Source organism: Amphiura filiformis, chromosome 6 (genome assembly GCF_039555335.1).
Source record: "Amphiura filiformis chromosome 6, Afil_fr2py, whole genome shotgun sequence".
NCBI classification, from domain to species: domain Eukaryota; kingdom Metazoa; phylum Echinodermata; class Ophiuroidea; order Amphilepidida; family Amphiuridae; genus Amphiura; species Amphiura filiformis.
In genome coordinates, this window is record NC_092633.1 from 16,918,261 (window position 1) to 16,931,947 (window position 13,687).

At 38.4% G+C, this 13,687-nt stretch overlaps 1 protein-coding gene across 1 annotated transcript; it reads right to left on the minus strand.

Annotated features, from left to right (window-relative positions):
- Nucleotides 1-3,117: 3,117 nt before the first annotated feature.
- On the minus strand, nt 3,118-11,944 carry LOC140155075 (uncharacterized). The gene is made up of 3 exons (XM_072177763.1): nt 11,477-11,944; nt 7,657-7,941; nt 3,118-5,620 (listed from the first exon to the last, which is right to left on the minus strand). The coding sequence occupies exons 1-3, from the start codon at nt 11,784-11,786 to the stop codon at nt 5,616-5,618; spliced, it is 600 nt and encodes a 199-aa protein (XP_072033864.1). The 5' UTR covers nt 11,787-11,944; the 3' UTR covers nt 3,118-5,615.
- Nucleotides 11,945-13,687: the final 1,743 nt, after the last annotated feature.

Sequence of the window (13,687 nt, forward strand, 5' to 3'; positions counted from 1 at the left end):
TTGCCAAATATTTTGTGAACACTTAACATTATATTAAACGTTTTCTGACAACCTTTTATAAAGTTTTGCGAATGATGTCAAAACGTTTTGTGTTTGCTGGGTTATCATGTTTTAAAAATAATAATGATCAACTTGACATTGTGACCACATTCTATTATAGGTCCAACGGTTCTCGATTACCAATTCACGCAGATCTCAAATGATGCACATCAATAGCACCGGTGAGATCAGAAAAGGGTCGATGTTTACGGTAATCAGTGGTAATCGTCAGCATGTCTCAATAGCCACCGGTCTTCATATTATAAATATGATAAACAGACCATCTAAACCAATAATTATGATACCGGTATATTATGACGAGTAATAGAAAACCCCTGAAAAACTTTTTTCTTTATCTTAAGTCCTGGTTATTTTCTTTCTTGGCCCAAATTAGATGACTGACAAAAATTAAGCGATTTCACTCAATTATGCAATTTAGGTGTCCAATATGGCCGCCGGAAGGGCAATTAGACATTTTGGGACGTCATTTCTCCTCAACCCTACCACCTACAGAGTTAAAATTTGGCATGTATACTGTTGAAATGTATTGACTGTTTTAGTTTTTGCATTTTCAATCACATATTTGCTTAATTCTAAAAAAAATTAAGTATGCGCATAGCTAATTTTGCATGCGGAAATGCCACAAACAAATTGCAGTTCCCCATGCGGAAATACACCAAAAATATTGCAGTTCCCCATGCGAAAATACACCATAAATATTGCAGTTCCCCATGCGGAAATACACCAAAAATATTGCAGTTCACCATGCGGAAACACACCAAAAATATTGCTATTCCCCATGCGGAAATGCACCAAAAATATTCCCGACCTGCAAAAACATCCCGACCTACATCACCGCATGCGGAAATGCAAGTTGGGATATGTAGTTCCTCATGCGGAAGTGCGTGACAGAATGTGTAGTTTCGCATGCGAAACTGCAAGCTGATGTGTGCAGTACAGCATGCGGTACTGCACATATAACGGTCGGTTGTAATACCTGGTTTGAGACCTTGACGTATTTTTGAGACCATAACGTGATTTTGAGACCATAACGTGTTTTTGAGACCATAACGTGTTTTTGAGATCATAACGTGTTTTTGAGACCATAACGTGTTTTTGAGACCATAACGTGTTTTTGAGACCACAACGTGTTTTTGAGACCTTTTTCTGTTTTTGAGACCTTTCTCTGTTTTTGAGACCTTTCTCTGTGTTTGAGACCTTTCTCTGTTTTGAGACCTTTCTCTGTTTTTGAGACCTTTCTCTGTATTTGAGACCTTTCTCTGTTTTTGAGACCTTTCTCTGTTTTTGAGACCTTTCTGTTTTTGAGACCTTTCTCTGTATTTGAGACCTTTCTCTGTATTTGAGACCTTTCTCTGTATTTGAGACCTTTCTCTGTTTTTGAGACATTTCTCTGTTTTTGAGACCTTTCTCTGTATTTGAGACCTTTTCCTATTTTTGAGACCTTATTATACTATTGAGACATTACTGTGGTTTTTTTTTCTGAGAGCTTTCTGTGTTTTTGAGACCTTATTATACTTTTGAGACCTTGTTGTGTTTATTTCTGAGACCTTTGTGTGTTTTTGAGACCTTATTGTACTTTTGAGACCCTTGTGTGGTTTTGAGACCCTTTTGGCCCTCACGGCCGCCCATAGCAATCGATACCATTGATAGCTAACTTATACAGTGATTGATTTTCTTGACCAGTTACTAGTAAATGCTACCTGGTCAATGACCTGACGGTGTTTATAAATTTAAGATATTTTACCTAATATTCAAACTAATATAATGAATGCAGCAATTAATATTGCCTATTGTTTTAATACACTCAAAGTATATGACGGATAATGTACTCGTGCAAATGCATTCGTCAAGATAATCGCACTTGCCATGGAGTTATTGCATTTAGCTCTCGAGCCTATCGGCTCTCGAGCTAAATGCAATAACTCCACGGCGCGTGCGATTATCTTGACTAATGCATTGCACTCAGTTCATTATCCTTATCTTAATCTTCACTAAGCGGGTTAATGGCTGGAAAGGTCACGGTGAATTTGCCGTGGACATAAGTGCACTATGTCGAACACTGCCCCTGTCCCTGTATGCTACCCGGGATGCTACTCTAGGATATCATACGCTACTGCATGATATCTCCCGTGCAGTGACGTATATGGAAAGGTTTCTATACAAAAACGATTCTCTTATAAACCATCATGTGCAGTTTCCACCTCGATAGGCCTACACATGAGCACACAAGCAGTGATTGTCTCCACTACAGTCTTTGATTTCACTACACGGTTGAGTGTATAGCATCGAAGAGCTGTGGAGTTTCTAGCTGAAAATGGGCCTCTTTGATTGTTTTTTGTCGAAACCTCAAGTGATCCATTCATCCAATCAGAATTTTTTTAAATATCAAACGAAAGCTAGCACTTCCCCCTAAAAACACCTTTCGTCACTAGGTCAACAGATAACGCAATTATAATGTTATAGCAAGGCGAATGTAGTAAATCTATTGAAAATTTCCTATCCAAGCACGTTTTTTGACCAAAATGTAGGTTTTAAAAGTCAAAACCTCAAGTGTTCCTTACAATATTTTTCAAATTTTATGTCATTAAATGAAAAAGCACACTTATATTGTCCATATACTATCGTCACTAGCATGAGCAATGGCCAATTCTCTTTAAATTGCAAATCTTGTGCAAAAAGTTACTATTTTCGCCTGTTTTGTCATACGGTTGTAAATTCAATGAATTTTTCATAGCAAATTTTTATTAATTTGCCATGGTAGCTTTAAGACGATCAGAATTGTCGTGCTTTTTCATTATGAGAAAACATGGTTGAATCATATGCCATATGCGTCCGACGTCAAAGTTTGTTCCTGAGTGCGGGAAAGTTGGAGCTTTTTGGTACACATCAGTGGCTATGAAAAGAGCCGTTAATGTGCAACTGTAGTAAATCTGTGCATTCTAGTATTTTTACTGTGTTTTATGGATATCCATATAAAATATACCGTATAAAAATAACAACATCGGCCTAAACTTATGTAGTAACTTAAACAGTCAAATACTTTAAGACAGAAAGGTACAAATTATGAAGTCGGTTGTGTTTATTAGCAAAATATATAGCCAATAGAATAACCATTGCTACATGTAATGAACACGGATTTAATCTGGTATAGCGGTAGTCATGGTAATGCAACCTCAATATCGAGGGGTTTAATAGTGCTTCTGATTTCCATTGGGGTTTAGGGCAAGAAAGTCCTTTCTGCAATTGCTGCTCTATAGACATTTGACAATTACTGAATTGGATATTGTGCATAATCTCAAACTATAGTATCTGGCAGCTTTTGCAAATAGGGGTTTCTTGCCCTAAAACACCGATATATGGAAATCAAAAGCACTAGAAACTTGTTTCTGAACGTGACTTAGGCCTACCAATAAACAAAATATAGATTCTAAAGGTAACATGCTATTAAGGACCGTGTAAAGGGTCATGTTTTAATGAGGTTATTTCAAATAATTAGGCACCTGATTATACATTATTATTGATGTTTGATCGAAGGAAACATTTATGTTTTTAAAATTCTACATTAACATGTGATTAAAGTAAGCTAAGTTTTGTCATAAAGAAAAATCAAGCAACTTATGGACGAGGTTGGGATCCCAAATCTTAACCTGCAGATCTGTGCCCGGGATCTGTGCCCAATAATGCTAAATCTTGCACTATCAAAATGTGACCATAAACATTACGTGAGCCAAATTTAAGGTGGTGCCACCCCCTTGATAAATTTGTGGCTATTTTTGCATTTTTCTCAAAAAAATAATAACACACTGGTAAAAAGTTATGTATATTAAAGGAACAAGGAATCCAGTTACTACACTGGAATTTCAGTGACTCAACATGCTCAATACAAGCGGTACTTTATTTATGACATACATAATGAACCACTTGTCTTGAACCACTGAAATCCCAACGCAGTGTAGATAAGAGATAAGTACGATTATTTTAAAAACCACTTAGGAAAAAATAACCTGGATTGAGGAAACGTGCATTTTTAGATTTGAAGTGTTTTTTAATGGCAAGTGACTTTAAATTACTGCTGTTGATATGATTGAATATGTGTTTGAGGGTTCTTATAAAGATAAAAATTGCTGAAATTGTAATCAGAAAAGATAAATACGAGACTTTTAAAAATCACATTTTGGGGGAACAATTGCTTGCAATGAGGAAAAGTGCATTTTCAGCCTTAAAAAGTGACTTTTCATGGCAAGTGACTTTAACTTCTTGCTATTATTTTGATATGGTGGAGAGTATTTATAAGTTGCCAAATTACAGAAAATATTATCAGAAGTGATAAATTGAATACCATTTTTGGAAAATCATATTTTTGGAAAATGGAAAATTCATCAAATCTCATTATTTAGCCCATTTTTAAAGCCATTTCTAATGTAATGCAAATTTTAATTTACATGTCATCATTTGAACTGTGAAAGTAATAAATTGTTTCTTTTTAGATTAGATGAATACCTAAAAGCACTTTCCAAATATAAATTGACAAAAAAACACCAAAATGGTAAATGTAGAAGTATACATTTTGAATAAAAGTGCCATTTTGGCACATTTTTTTCTGATAACTAGAGTTTCCATAAACTTTGATTCCACTTTGCTTGTTTTTTCTTGTTGGGTACAGTACCTGTTGTGGAGAGGAAAAGGGATGTGGGTGGGGATATTCTGTGAGATAAAATGTCTTTAAAAAACAGATTTTTTGGAAAAAATGCAAAATAAGCTTAATTTCGTACAAATGTGTTTTCTTGAAGGATCATAACGGTAACGGGCAATCCATCATTTAAACCAATAGGGTGGAATTTTTAAGGCTAAATCATGAAAATCGGCAAATTCTGCAAAAATCATAAAATTGGCTTTTTTTTCAACAAAAAAATGAAAACTTTTCTTTTTAATTATGCCAAATGGAATGTTAATGGACATTAAAACAACAGAAAAATCAATTCTTTCAAATACATGTCTTGACCCTGTTTGAAAGAAAAAAATGGCCAACATTTTCATCAGCCATTGTTGACTATATTTTTGTTATACAAGTTGAACTTCGGAAAAATAATATAGGCTACATGGACCACAGTCACCAACGAATTGCAAGAAAATTGTGCCTGAAAAAGCACTTTCATTCCATTGGCCATTGCCAATAAGGTTGTATGGGCCTCCCTATAGGCATGATAGGATGTAGCATAATTTTCATTCCACGGAAATGTTAAAGAACACAGCTTGCAATAAAAGAATTGGAATGTTATGTCTAAGAATTTCACGTTATTTGAAGGGGAATGAAATGCCACCCATTTACAATTATGTGTACATATTTACTTATAATGCTTGATTGTAGTGACCACAAAAACAACTAAAATGATATAACATTATCTTTGAATAACTATATCAAAAACCGACATTGAAATGACAAACACAGGACCATCCTGTGGACTTGTCACAAAGGAGTTGCATGGAATGGCGGTATGACTTCTTTAATATCAGGTCATCTTCTTCTACACTGTTGACCATGTTAACGTGACGCATCAAGCTGTATGGGAAAATATGCAAAGGAATATAAAAGAATCATGTAAATTACTTGTAGGTCAAAAAAAATATCACAGGGATTAAACATAATAATTTATACAGCGGTGTGGCGAGTGTGGGTGTGTAAGTAGATAGATTGAAGTCCCGGATTGAAGTTTGCAAAACTGATTGAAGTTTGCCAAAACTGATTTAAGTTTACCAAAACTGATTGAAGTTTGCATGTCCCTCATAGTACACCGTAATATTCCATAATCATTGTTGTTTTGGCAGGATTGGATACGTTTTTCTAGGAAGTTACAAGACCTCGTGCACCCACACTGCAAATTTTCCCGAACACATGACGCTTCTCAGACGCGTCCGGGATGTTCATAATGGTCTCTTTAGAACACTAGTGTTTTTGAAAATATGATAAGCCTAGCACATTAGTGTTCTTTTAGTATAATGTAGAACACACAGTATTGATCAGACGTGTCACAAGGGTTCTGAATGATTATATTGAATACTGGTGTTCAAAAATGGAACGCATGAGGTAATGATACCGATGTGGATGAGCAGATAGAGGCGTTGGAGAGCTGCGACGTGTCAGCGAGAAGGTGCTCCTTTGAAGGAGGGATATAAGTAACAACAACAACAATGGCGATGCAACGTGGAAACCCCGGGTGGAAACGCTATGTCTTTTTCAAGACAAATGGGATGATAGTGAGAGTAAATTCGAAGGATTTCGGGAAGAATGAAATTCAGGGCAACTTTGAGAGTCCGTATCTGTTGACAGTGATGAACAAGCATCGGAGAGACACAAGAGGGCGAGATGGCCGAGCGGGAGGCGTTGCGCTGTCAGCCGGGAGATACGATTGGCGAGGGTTCGAGCATTGGGCTTGCCTTAGGTGAAAACTCTCGGATTTCATCGGAATTCTTCTGAACACCGCCATTATCTTGTTTATAATACTACCATGCATTTGTTTATTGTCGAGTAATGAGATTAAAATGTATAAATAAAGGTTGAACACCAGCATTCTGAAATCAATGTTTGAACACGTGTCATGTGTTAAAAAACCGTTACATTTCTTTAATGTGTCCGAGGTGTTCATAGATAGTAATTTTGAACACCAGTGTTTAAAGGATTAGAACACGTTACACTAGTGTTCTGAGGTAATAACACCTGTGTTCTCTACATTAACACTAGTGTTCTCTAAAAATAAGTTGAACACGTGTCATGTGTTAAAAAACCGTTACATTAATGAACGCGTTCCATGTGTTCTGGCCAATTTGCAGTGCAGTAGCTACGGGGTTGTGGCATAGGGGTAATGATATAAAATTTCCCCACCCCAAATATATATCGGCGCGAAAATGTGCAGAAATACCATTAATTTGGTTAATGGTTATAATCAAGTTGAATTTTGGTCTCAAAGTTATAATGGCCTTTCAAATGACTATAGGCCTATCTGTTGAAATGCACACGAAGCGCGCGAAAAGTTTGATTTGCAACGCTGGGGGGGGGGGGGATAACATAATTTATTTCAGGTGAATCCGGCGCCCCAACCTCTCCTTTAGACGATTCCAACGAGTCAAGTCATGGTCAGGATTTGGTCGGCCATTACTGGGTCCCCGCAGCACCAAACTGGTGTTGTGACTGTACAATTGGGTGGATTAAAGCCGCTTAAAATTCGATGTTAGATTCTTTTGTGTTGTAAACTGACATCATTCTTTTGTCTACGTGTAACACTGGTGATAGAATGCAATTTAAAATACCCTCCAAGGCCGCGTCATTTCACATTTTAGGTGAGATGGAGCCGACGAGGACCCAGCTATGGCTGCCATTGAGGAGTAGGAATGCGTGAAATTGGATTCGTCTATAAAGACGCCGCCCAGGGAACGTTGTACGCAGATAGGTGAGTATACCGTATTAAACTACTGCGCCATCGCGTTATCACTATTATGAATGAACGAATGAATGAATGCATGAATGATTGAATGAATGAATAAATGAATGAATGAATGAAGAGACAAACAAGCGAATGAACGAATGTCTCTATAATTTACCTGCCTGCACAAACCAGCTGGGTAGATGAATCTCAAAACCTCCTTTCATCTTATGCATGTTATGGATAACAGCATCTCGGCCAATATTCAGATCTGCTAGTGTCTTTCTCCGATTAATCGGTGTGTCATCTTTGAGCGGTTTCCCTCTGTATACAAGATACTGATAGCGTGGTTCGATGCCCTCTTTCTCGTAGAGTTTACCCTTTACGACTGGTATGGTGTCTGTTGATCTTACATCAAGGGTGATTGTTTGGTCGGTGAGGGTTTTGATGATTATCTGGAAAACTATCATACACATTGATGATAAGATAAGTTATAATCTTATTGATTTATCATAAAGAATACCACACTGAATTATATAAAATAACTAGTGCACCTGCAGCTGTAATGGCCCTGTAGCTATTAGTGCACCAGGTGCATGATAGAGATACTGCTTGACCTCTGATGACCCTTTTTGACTTTATGACATGTTCCTGACATATCAATGATTCTTTTTACCATGTTTAAGCCCATTTGACCCAGGGGCGTAGCAAGAGCATAAGGGGCCCATGGACAAGGAACAGTACGGGCCCTTTTAACCAGGGCGGGATTTAGCCTACCTTATGGGCCCGGGCCAGGCCAACATTTTGAGGTCCCGAACTCACGTGCCGAGGACTTTTGGGGCCCAAAATTGCCCTGGATCCTGGCTCAATGATATAAAAATCCGGCCCTGCTCTCCATTATCAGCCCTTATTTAATATTCGCTTTTGTGCTCGGGGCCCCTGAACCCTTGGGGCCCATGGACTTCGTCGTCCACCCTGTCCCCCCCCGCTTGCTACGCGCCTGATTTGACCCCATACGACCTTTGACCTCGAGTGACCTCGGTTTGATTTTGTTCATGCTCCTGTGATATAAAGAATACTTTTAGCCAGATTGGGTCCAGTTTGAAATTTTGACCCCAGATGACCTTTGACCTCGGATGACCTCGATGTAATTTTTTTCATGCTCCTCTCATACGAAGGACTCCACCCACCAAGTTTAAGCCCAAAAGGGCAAAGTTTAAATTTAGCCCCTAAATGACCTTTGACCTCGGTTGACCTCAATTTTGTTTCGCACATTATATCCCCCTCAAACTTGGTGGGTGGAATCCTTGATACCAGGGGAATATATGCGAGAAATAAAATCGAGGTCAACGAGGTCAAAGGTCATCGTGAGGGGTCAAATTTCAAACTTTGTCCGATCTGGCTCAAACTTGGTGGGTGGAATCCTTTGTACGAGGGGAACATTAAAAAAAATTACATTGAGGTCATCCGAGGTCAAAGGTCATCTGAGGTCAAAATTTCAAACTTCGCTCAATTTGGTTTAAAGTATTCTCCATGTCACGGGAGCATGAACAAAATCAAACCGAGGTCACTCGAGGTCAAAGGTCGTATGAGGTCAAATGGTAGAGTATGCCCAATTGGGCTTAAACATGGTAAAAAGAATCAATGATATGTCGGGAACATGTCATAAAGTCAAAAAGGGTCATCAGGGGTCAAGCAGTATCTCTATCATGCACCTGGTGCCCTAATAAAATACCCCAACTGGATAGCAAAAACAGCAGCAAGTGGATACACAGATGTGTACTAGACAACTCTGAACATGTTTCATTCAGCTTTTGGCTATCTGCCAAATTTGAAATGCACTGTAATGTCTACCCAGAATGCATTGCTGCAAATGATTTTTAAATTTAAAACTTTGTCCGATCGGGCCCAAACTTGCTGAAAATAATTTCTATAAGCGCCCATACCCCAATAAGCGCCCAAACCCAAATAAGCGTCCATACCCCAATAAGCGCCCATACCCCAATAAGCACCCGTACCCAATAAGCGCCCACATACCCCAATAACCCCAATAAGCGCCCACATACCCCAATAACCGCCCACATACCCCAATAAGCGCCCACACACCCCACTAAGCGCCCACATACCCAATAATAGCTAAAGGGCCATTACAGCTACAGGCGCACTAGTACTACTAAAATAATAAGCGTTGTGTGTCTGTCTGTCTGTCCGGCTATGCGTTCCGCCGCGCTTTGGCTCATCGTTCCGATATTTCAGACATAGATCGATCGGGCCCAAACTTGGTAGGTGTGATCCTTGATAAGAGGGTAATATAATGCACGAAATAAAATCGAGGTCAACCGAGGTCAAAGGTCATTACGGAGGGGTCAAATTTCAAACTTTGTCCGATCGGGCTCAAACTTGGTGGGTGGAATTCTTGATATGAGGGGAATATATGTTCGAAACAAAATTGAGGCCAACCAAGGTCAAATGTCATCTAGGGGCTGAATTCAAAATTTGCCCTATTGGGCTTAAACTTGGTGGGTGCCCAATTGGGCTTAAACATGGTAAAAAGAATCATTGATATGTCAGGAACATGTCATAAAGTCAAAAAGGGTCATCAGGGGTCAAGCCGTGTCTATATCATGCAGCTGGTGCCTTAATAGCTACAGAACCATCACAGCTGCAGGTGCACTAGTTAATGATATTATATTAAACCCTTCGATGAATACTTTCAGAATGTACAATAAAAGGCATTCCCTTTTCAAAGGAATTTTCTTTTTTTAGATGATCGATCATAATTATTACGGGACATGCGCTGTGCAATAATTTTATGTCCACCGTCAGTAGTGAGGGCGGGGAAGGGCATGTTCTTATTTATATTTTTTGGTTTTCCTAAAGTATTCCAAAGTCTGAAAAAATCTGACAAATCCTAGAAATTGAAGAGGGGGGGGGGGTACGAGAACCGAAACATTAATTTTATACGGCCAAACGCATGTGTATCAGTTGATTGTTCAGAAAATCTTATTTTTTCAGTGAGTTTTGCTTTATTCGGTGTTAAATTATGAAAAAGGGGAAAAAATCAAAAATTTACAAATTATATGAAACAAGAAGAGTCTTTCAAAAAGACACAGTTCACGGATCAGGTGTATAGTAATTTGTTCTATAACTTTCCATTTTCATATCTAACCTACTCTGCACTGATCTTACAATAAATTAGTGATTTGAGGCATAATGACTCCTACATCCTGACTCTGGCTATATAACTCTCCATCCACCAAGAAACTCATTATCACTATCATAGGCTTATTGCAATTCAATTAATATACCATGCAGATAATAACCTTGGCCCAATAATTATTTGGGATCCAATTAAGATAAGCAAACATTACTGGGTAGATAACAGGAATTAAGTTTTGTCAGTTGGAAGGAATTGAGTAAATCGCCTGTATCAAATTAGCAGTGTATTTTTCATATATGCAGTAATATGCTCAGCCTTATCACAAAATAAACAATAGCATTGACCTTAGGCCTACCCATCAATCAGTAAAGCCTATTATAATCATGTGATGGCTCAATCCAATAGTAAACATGCTTAGAAAAAAGGCAAACAAATAAATAAATGAGGCATTAGGAATTATTTCCTCGCCTCATAATCACAGGGTTGATGGGCTACAATAGTTATTCAAGACACAGTGTATGTAAGGGATAAACTGTGCATATGAGATATGGGTTCAAGTGGGGGAAATGTTCACTGCCGTGAACAAAAATAATCGCGCCCGGGCATCACAACCCATCGCCACTGGTCATAATTACATGTATGCTCTGTTGTCAAGTTATAAAACACATATTGAATTTAGCTATATAATGTTGGGACATGTGTAAACATTACAAAATATTTATGCCAAACAAAATATGATAATTTGAAAAAAATTACCAAACTCATTTTTGCAAAGAGAGTGTATGAGACTATATAAAAAAAGTAATTTTGCCAGACCCTGTAATTTTGCATTACTTACCTCCGCCACTCTGTGACCTGGGCTGAGGACGCCCCTTCTTGATGCTAGCGGCGTGGTATTTCTCTGCTATCTCTTGGATAGCTCTGTTGGTTGGCAATGCACTTGGTCCTCCCGGTGGAACATCATATCTGTCTAAACACATGGGACATTTGAAGAACAAGTAGCTGTCCTTGATCTTTGTAATGCACTTGACGCATATGGTGTGTGACCCCCGGCAAGGTAGCTGCTTAGGAGTATAAGCACCGATATACAACTCGGAACAAATTGGACAGCAAGCATCGCATTCTTCTTCTCCTGGAGTTGGTGCCATTTTTGTTATGGAAAACGCTGGAAAACAAAGGCAGGTTTGAAGGTTTGAAATTTTGTTGCTATTTCTTTCTGATGTAGGCCAATACCTCTTTTAGTCAGCGCAGCCTTTGAAATAACCCGAAAAGTGACATAAATTTTGCTGCGCAATACAGAATTAAGGGAATTTCCGTTGTGCTTGCAGTTGCATGAGTGCTGGGATTTTTTTTTTAATAATCATTAATGGTCTGATATCGCAATGTATTATATTATTATTAGGGCCGAACATACCTGAAAGCTCCTGAACTATTCCTGACCTGCTCACAGTTTGAAGGTTTAGGGCAAGCAAGTGATTTTGGCACACTTTTTTTAAACATTAGGGACCGTTCAGAAACACTTGTTAGGGGGGCCTGATACAAAAAGGGGACCCTTAGAAGTCCTGAAAAAAAATGACCACAAATTTTCCTGGGAAAATTGAGTTTATATGCTTTTCTATGGTGTTGTTGACCCATAATTTTCATGTCAAAAAAAAAAAAAAAGGGCTGAAATTTTGAGATCTGAAAAGGGGACCCCGAAAAATTATTTTTCGCGATGATTTTTTTTTGCATCAGGCCCCCTTAACAAGTGTTTGTGAACGGTCCCTTATACGTTGACAAAATCTTCAAAGTATATAATGCAAAACTTCATGCTCGATGCGCTCGCTCCACATAATTAAATCACAATGGATTCCAAATGATCTTGGGAAAAGGTTAAAGAGCATTTTACTGCAACCATTGCCCGAAATAGGGCATATTATAAAAAAAACACTGATATTTGAGATCGTCAGCATTCAGTGGTCTCGCTGGCATAATTGGGCGCGGAGTGCGAGAGCTCATAATTGATGATGAATTATGATGATTGCTGCAATTTCACCCTATTTTGGTCGAAAACATAGTGTTTATCGAACTAAAAATAAAGATGCACACGTGTACATAACACGGGAAAAAGTTACCAGCTAGATCATGCCACTCGCCGCCTGGGTTAGGTTTAGGGTTAGGTTAGGGTTAAGTTTAGGGTAAGGGTTAGGGTTAGGTTTAGCGTTAGCGGTGGTTCGGACTGACGGGTGTACCCGAGAAACTCTTGTATTTTTTTCTCTTATTTATGATTAAGGGAGGACATCCCCAGTGGATGTGTCCCCTGTCCCCCACCCCCGCTTCTGGCCGCCACCTATATGTCAACATACTCCTGGATCAAAGCCTACCAGTGGTACGATTCAGGGACGGACCATTTGACTTCCAGGGGGGCCAAAGACGGCAAGATTTTTTGTTTGCTTGTTTGTTTGCTTGTTTTGCACAATATTGCCTAGGCGTTGTTTTTTAAATTTTTCATGCATTATTTATACACAGTTATGGGGAAAGTTTTTTTTAGTGATATATAGTGAAGGTTGTTTTTGCTCATGTAGTAGGGGAAGTTTTTGGTTTTTTCAAAATCTCCCAGCTTAATTTCTGCCAATCTTCCACGAGGGGGGAGGGGGGTCAGTAATTGTTTTGACGGGGAAGTTCCAGATTCTCCACCCTCCCCAGGCCTATATACATGATATAGGGTAGGTGCAGGTAATATGGGACAGCAGGTAATATGGGACACCTGTTTTCATTTTAACAAAAAGGAGCTTAGAGAAGGTAAACACTTTAAGGCGATATAATACCCCGATTTTCATCAGTACCCCTCTGCTTTTTTTTCTTGCAAATTTATTAAGTACATATATATGTTTATCACCTCATGTCCTTAACTTATAAAATATATCTACATATAAAGTGACTTTCAACCATTTTAGTAAGTCATTTTTAACCCTATATATTTTTTGTTTACTGTAACCTAGTAACTCAGATCTGTGTTTCATAACAAACCATAATTTATTCTTTACAAAATGTTCAAGTAGGGTACATA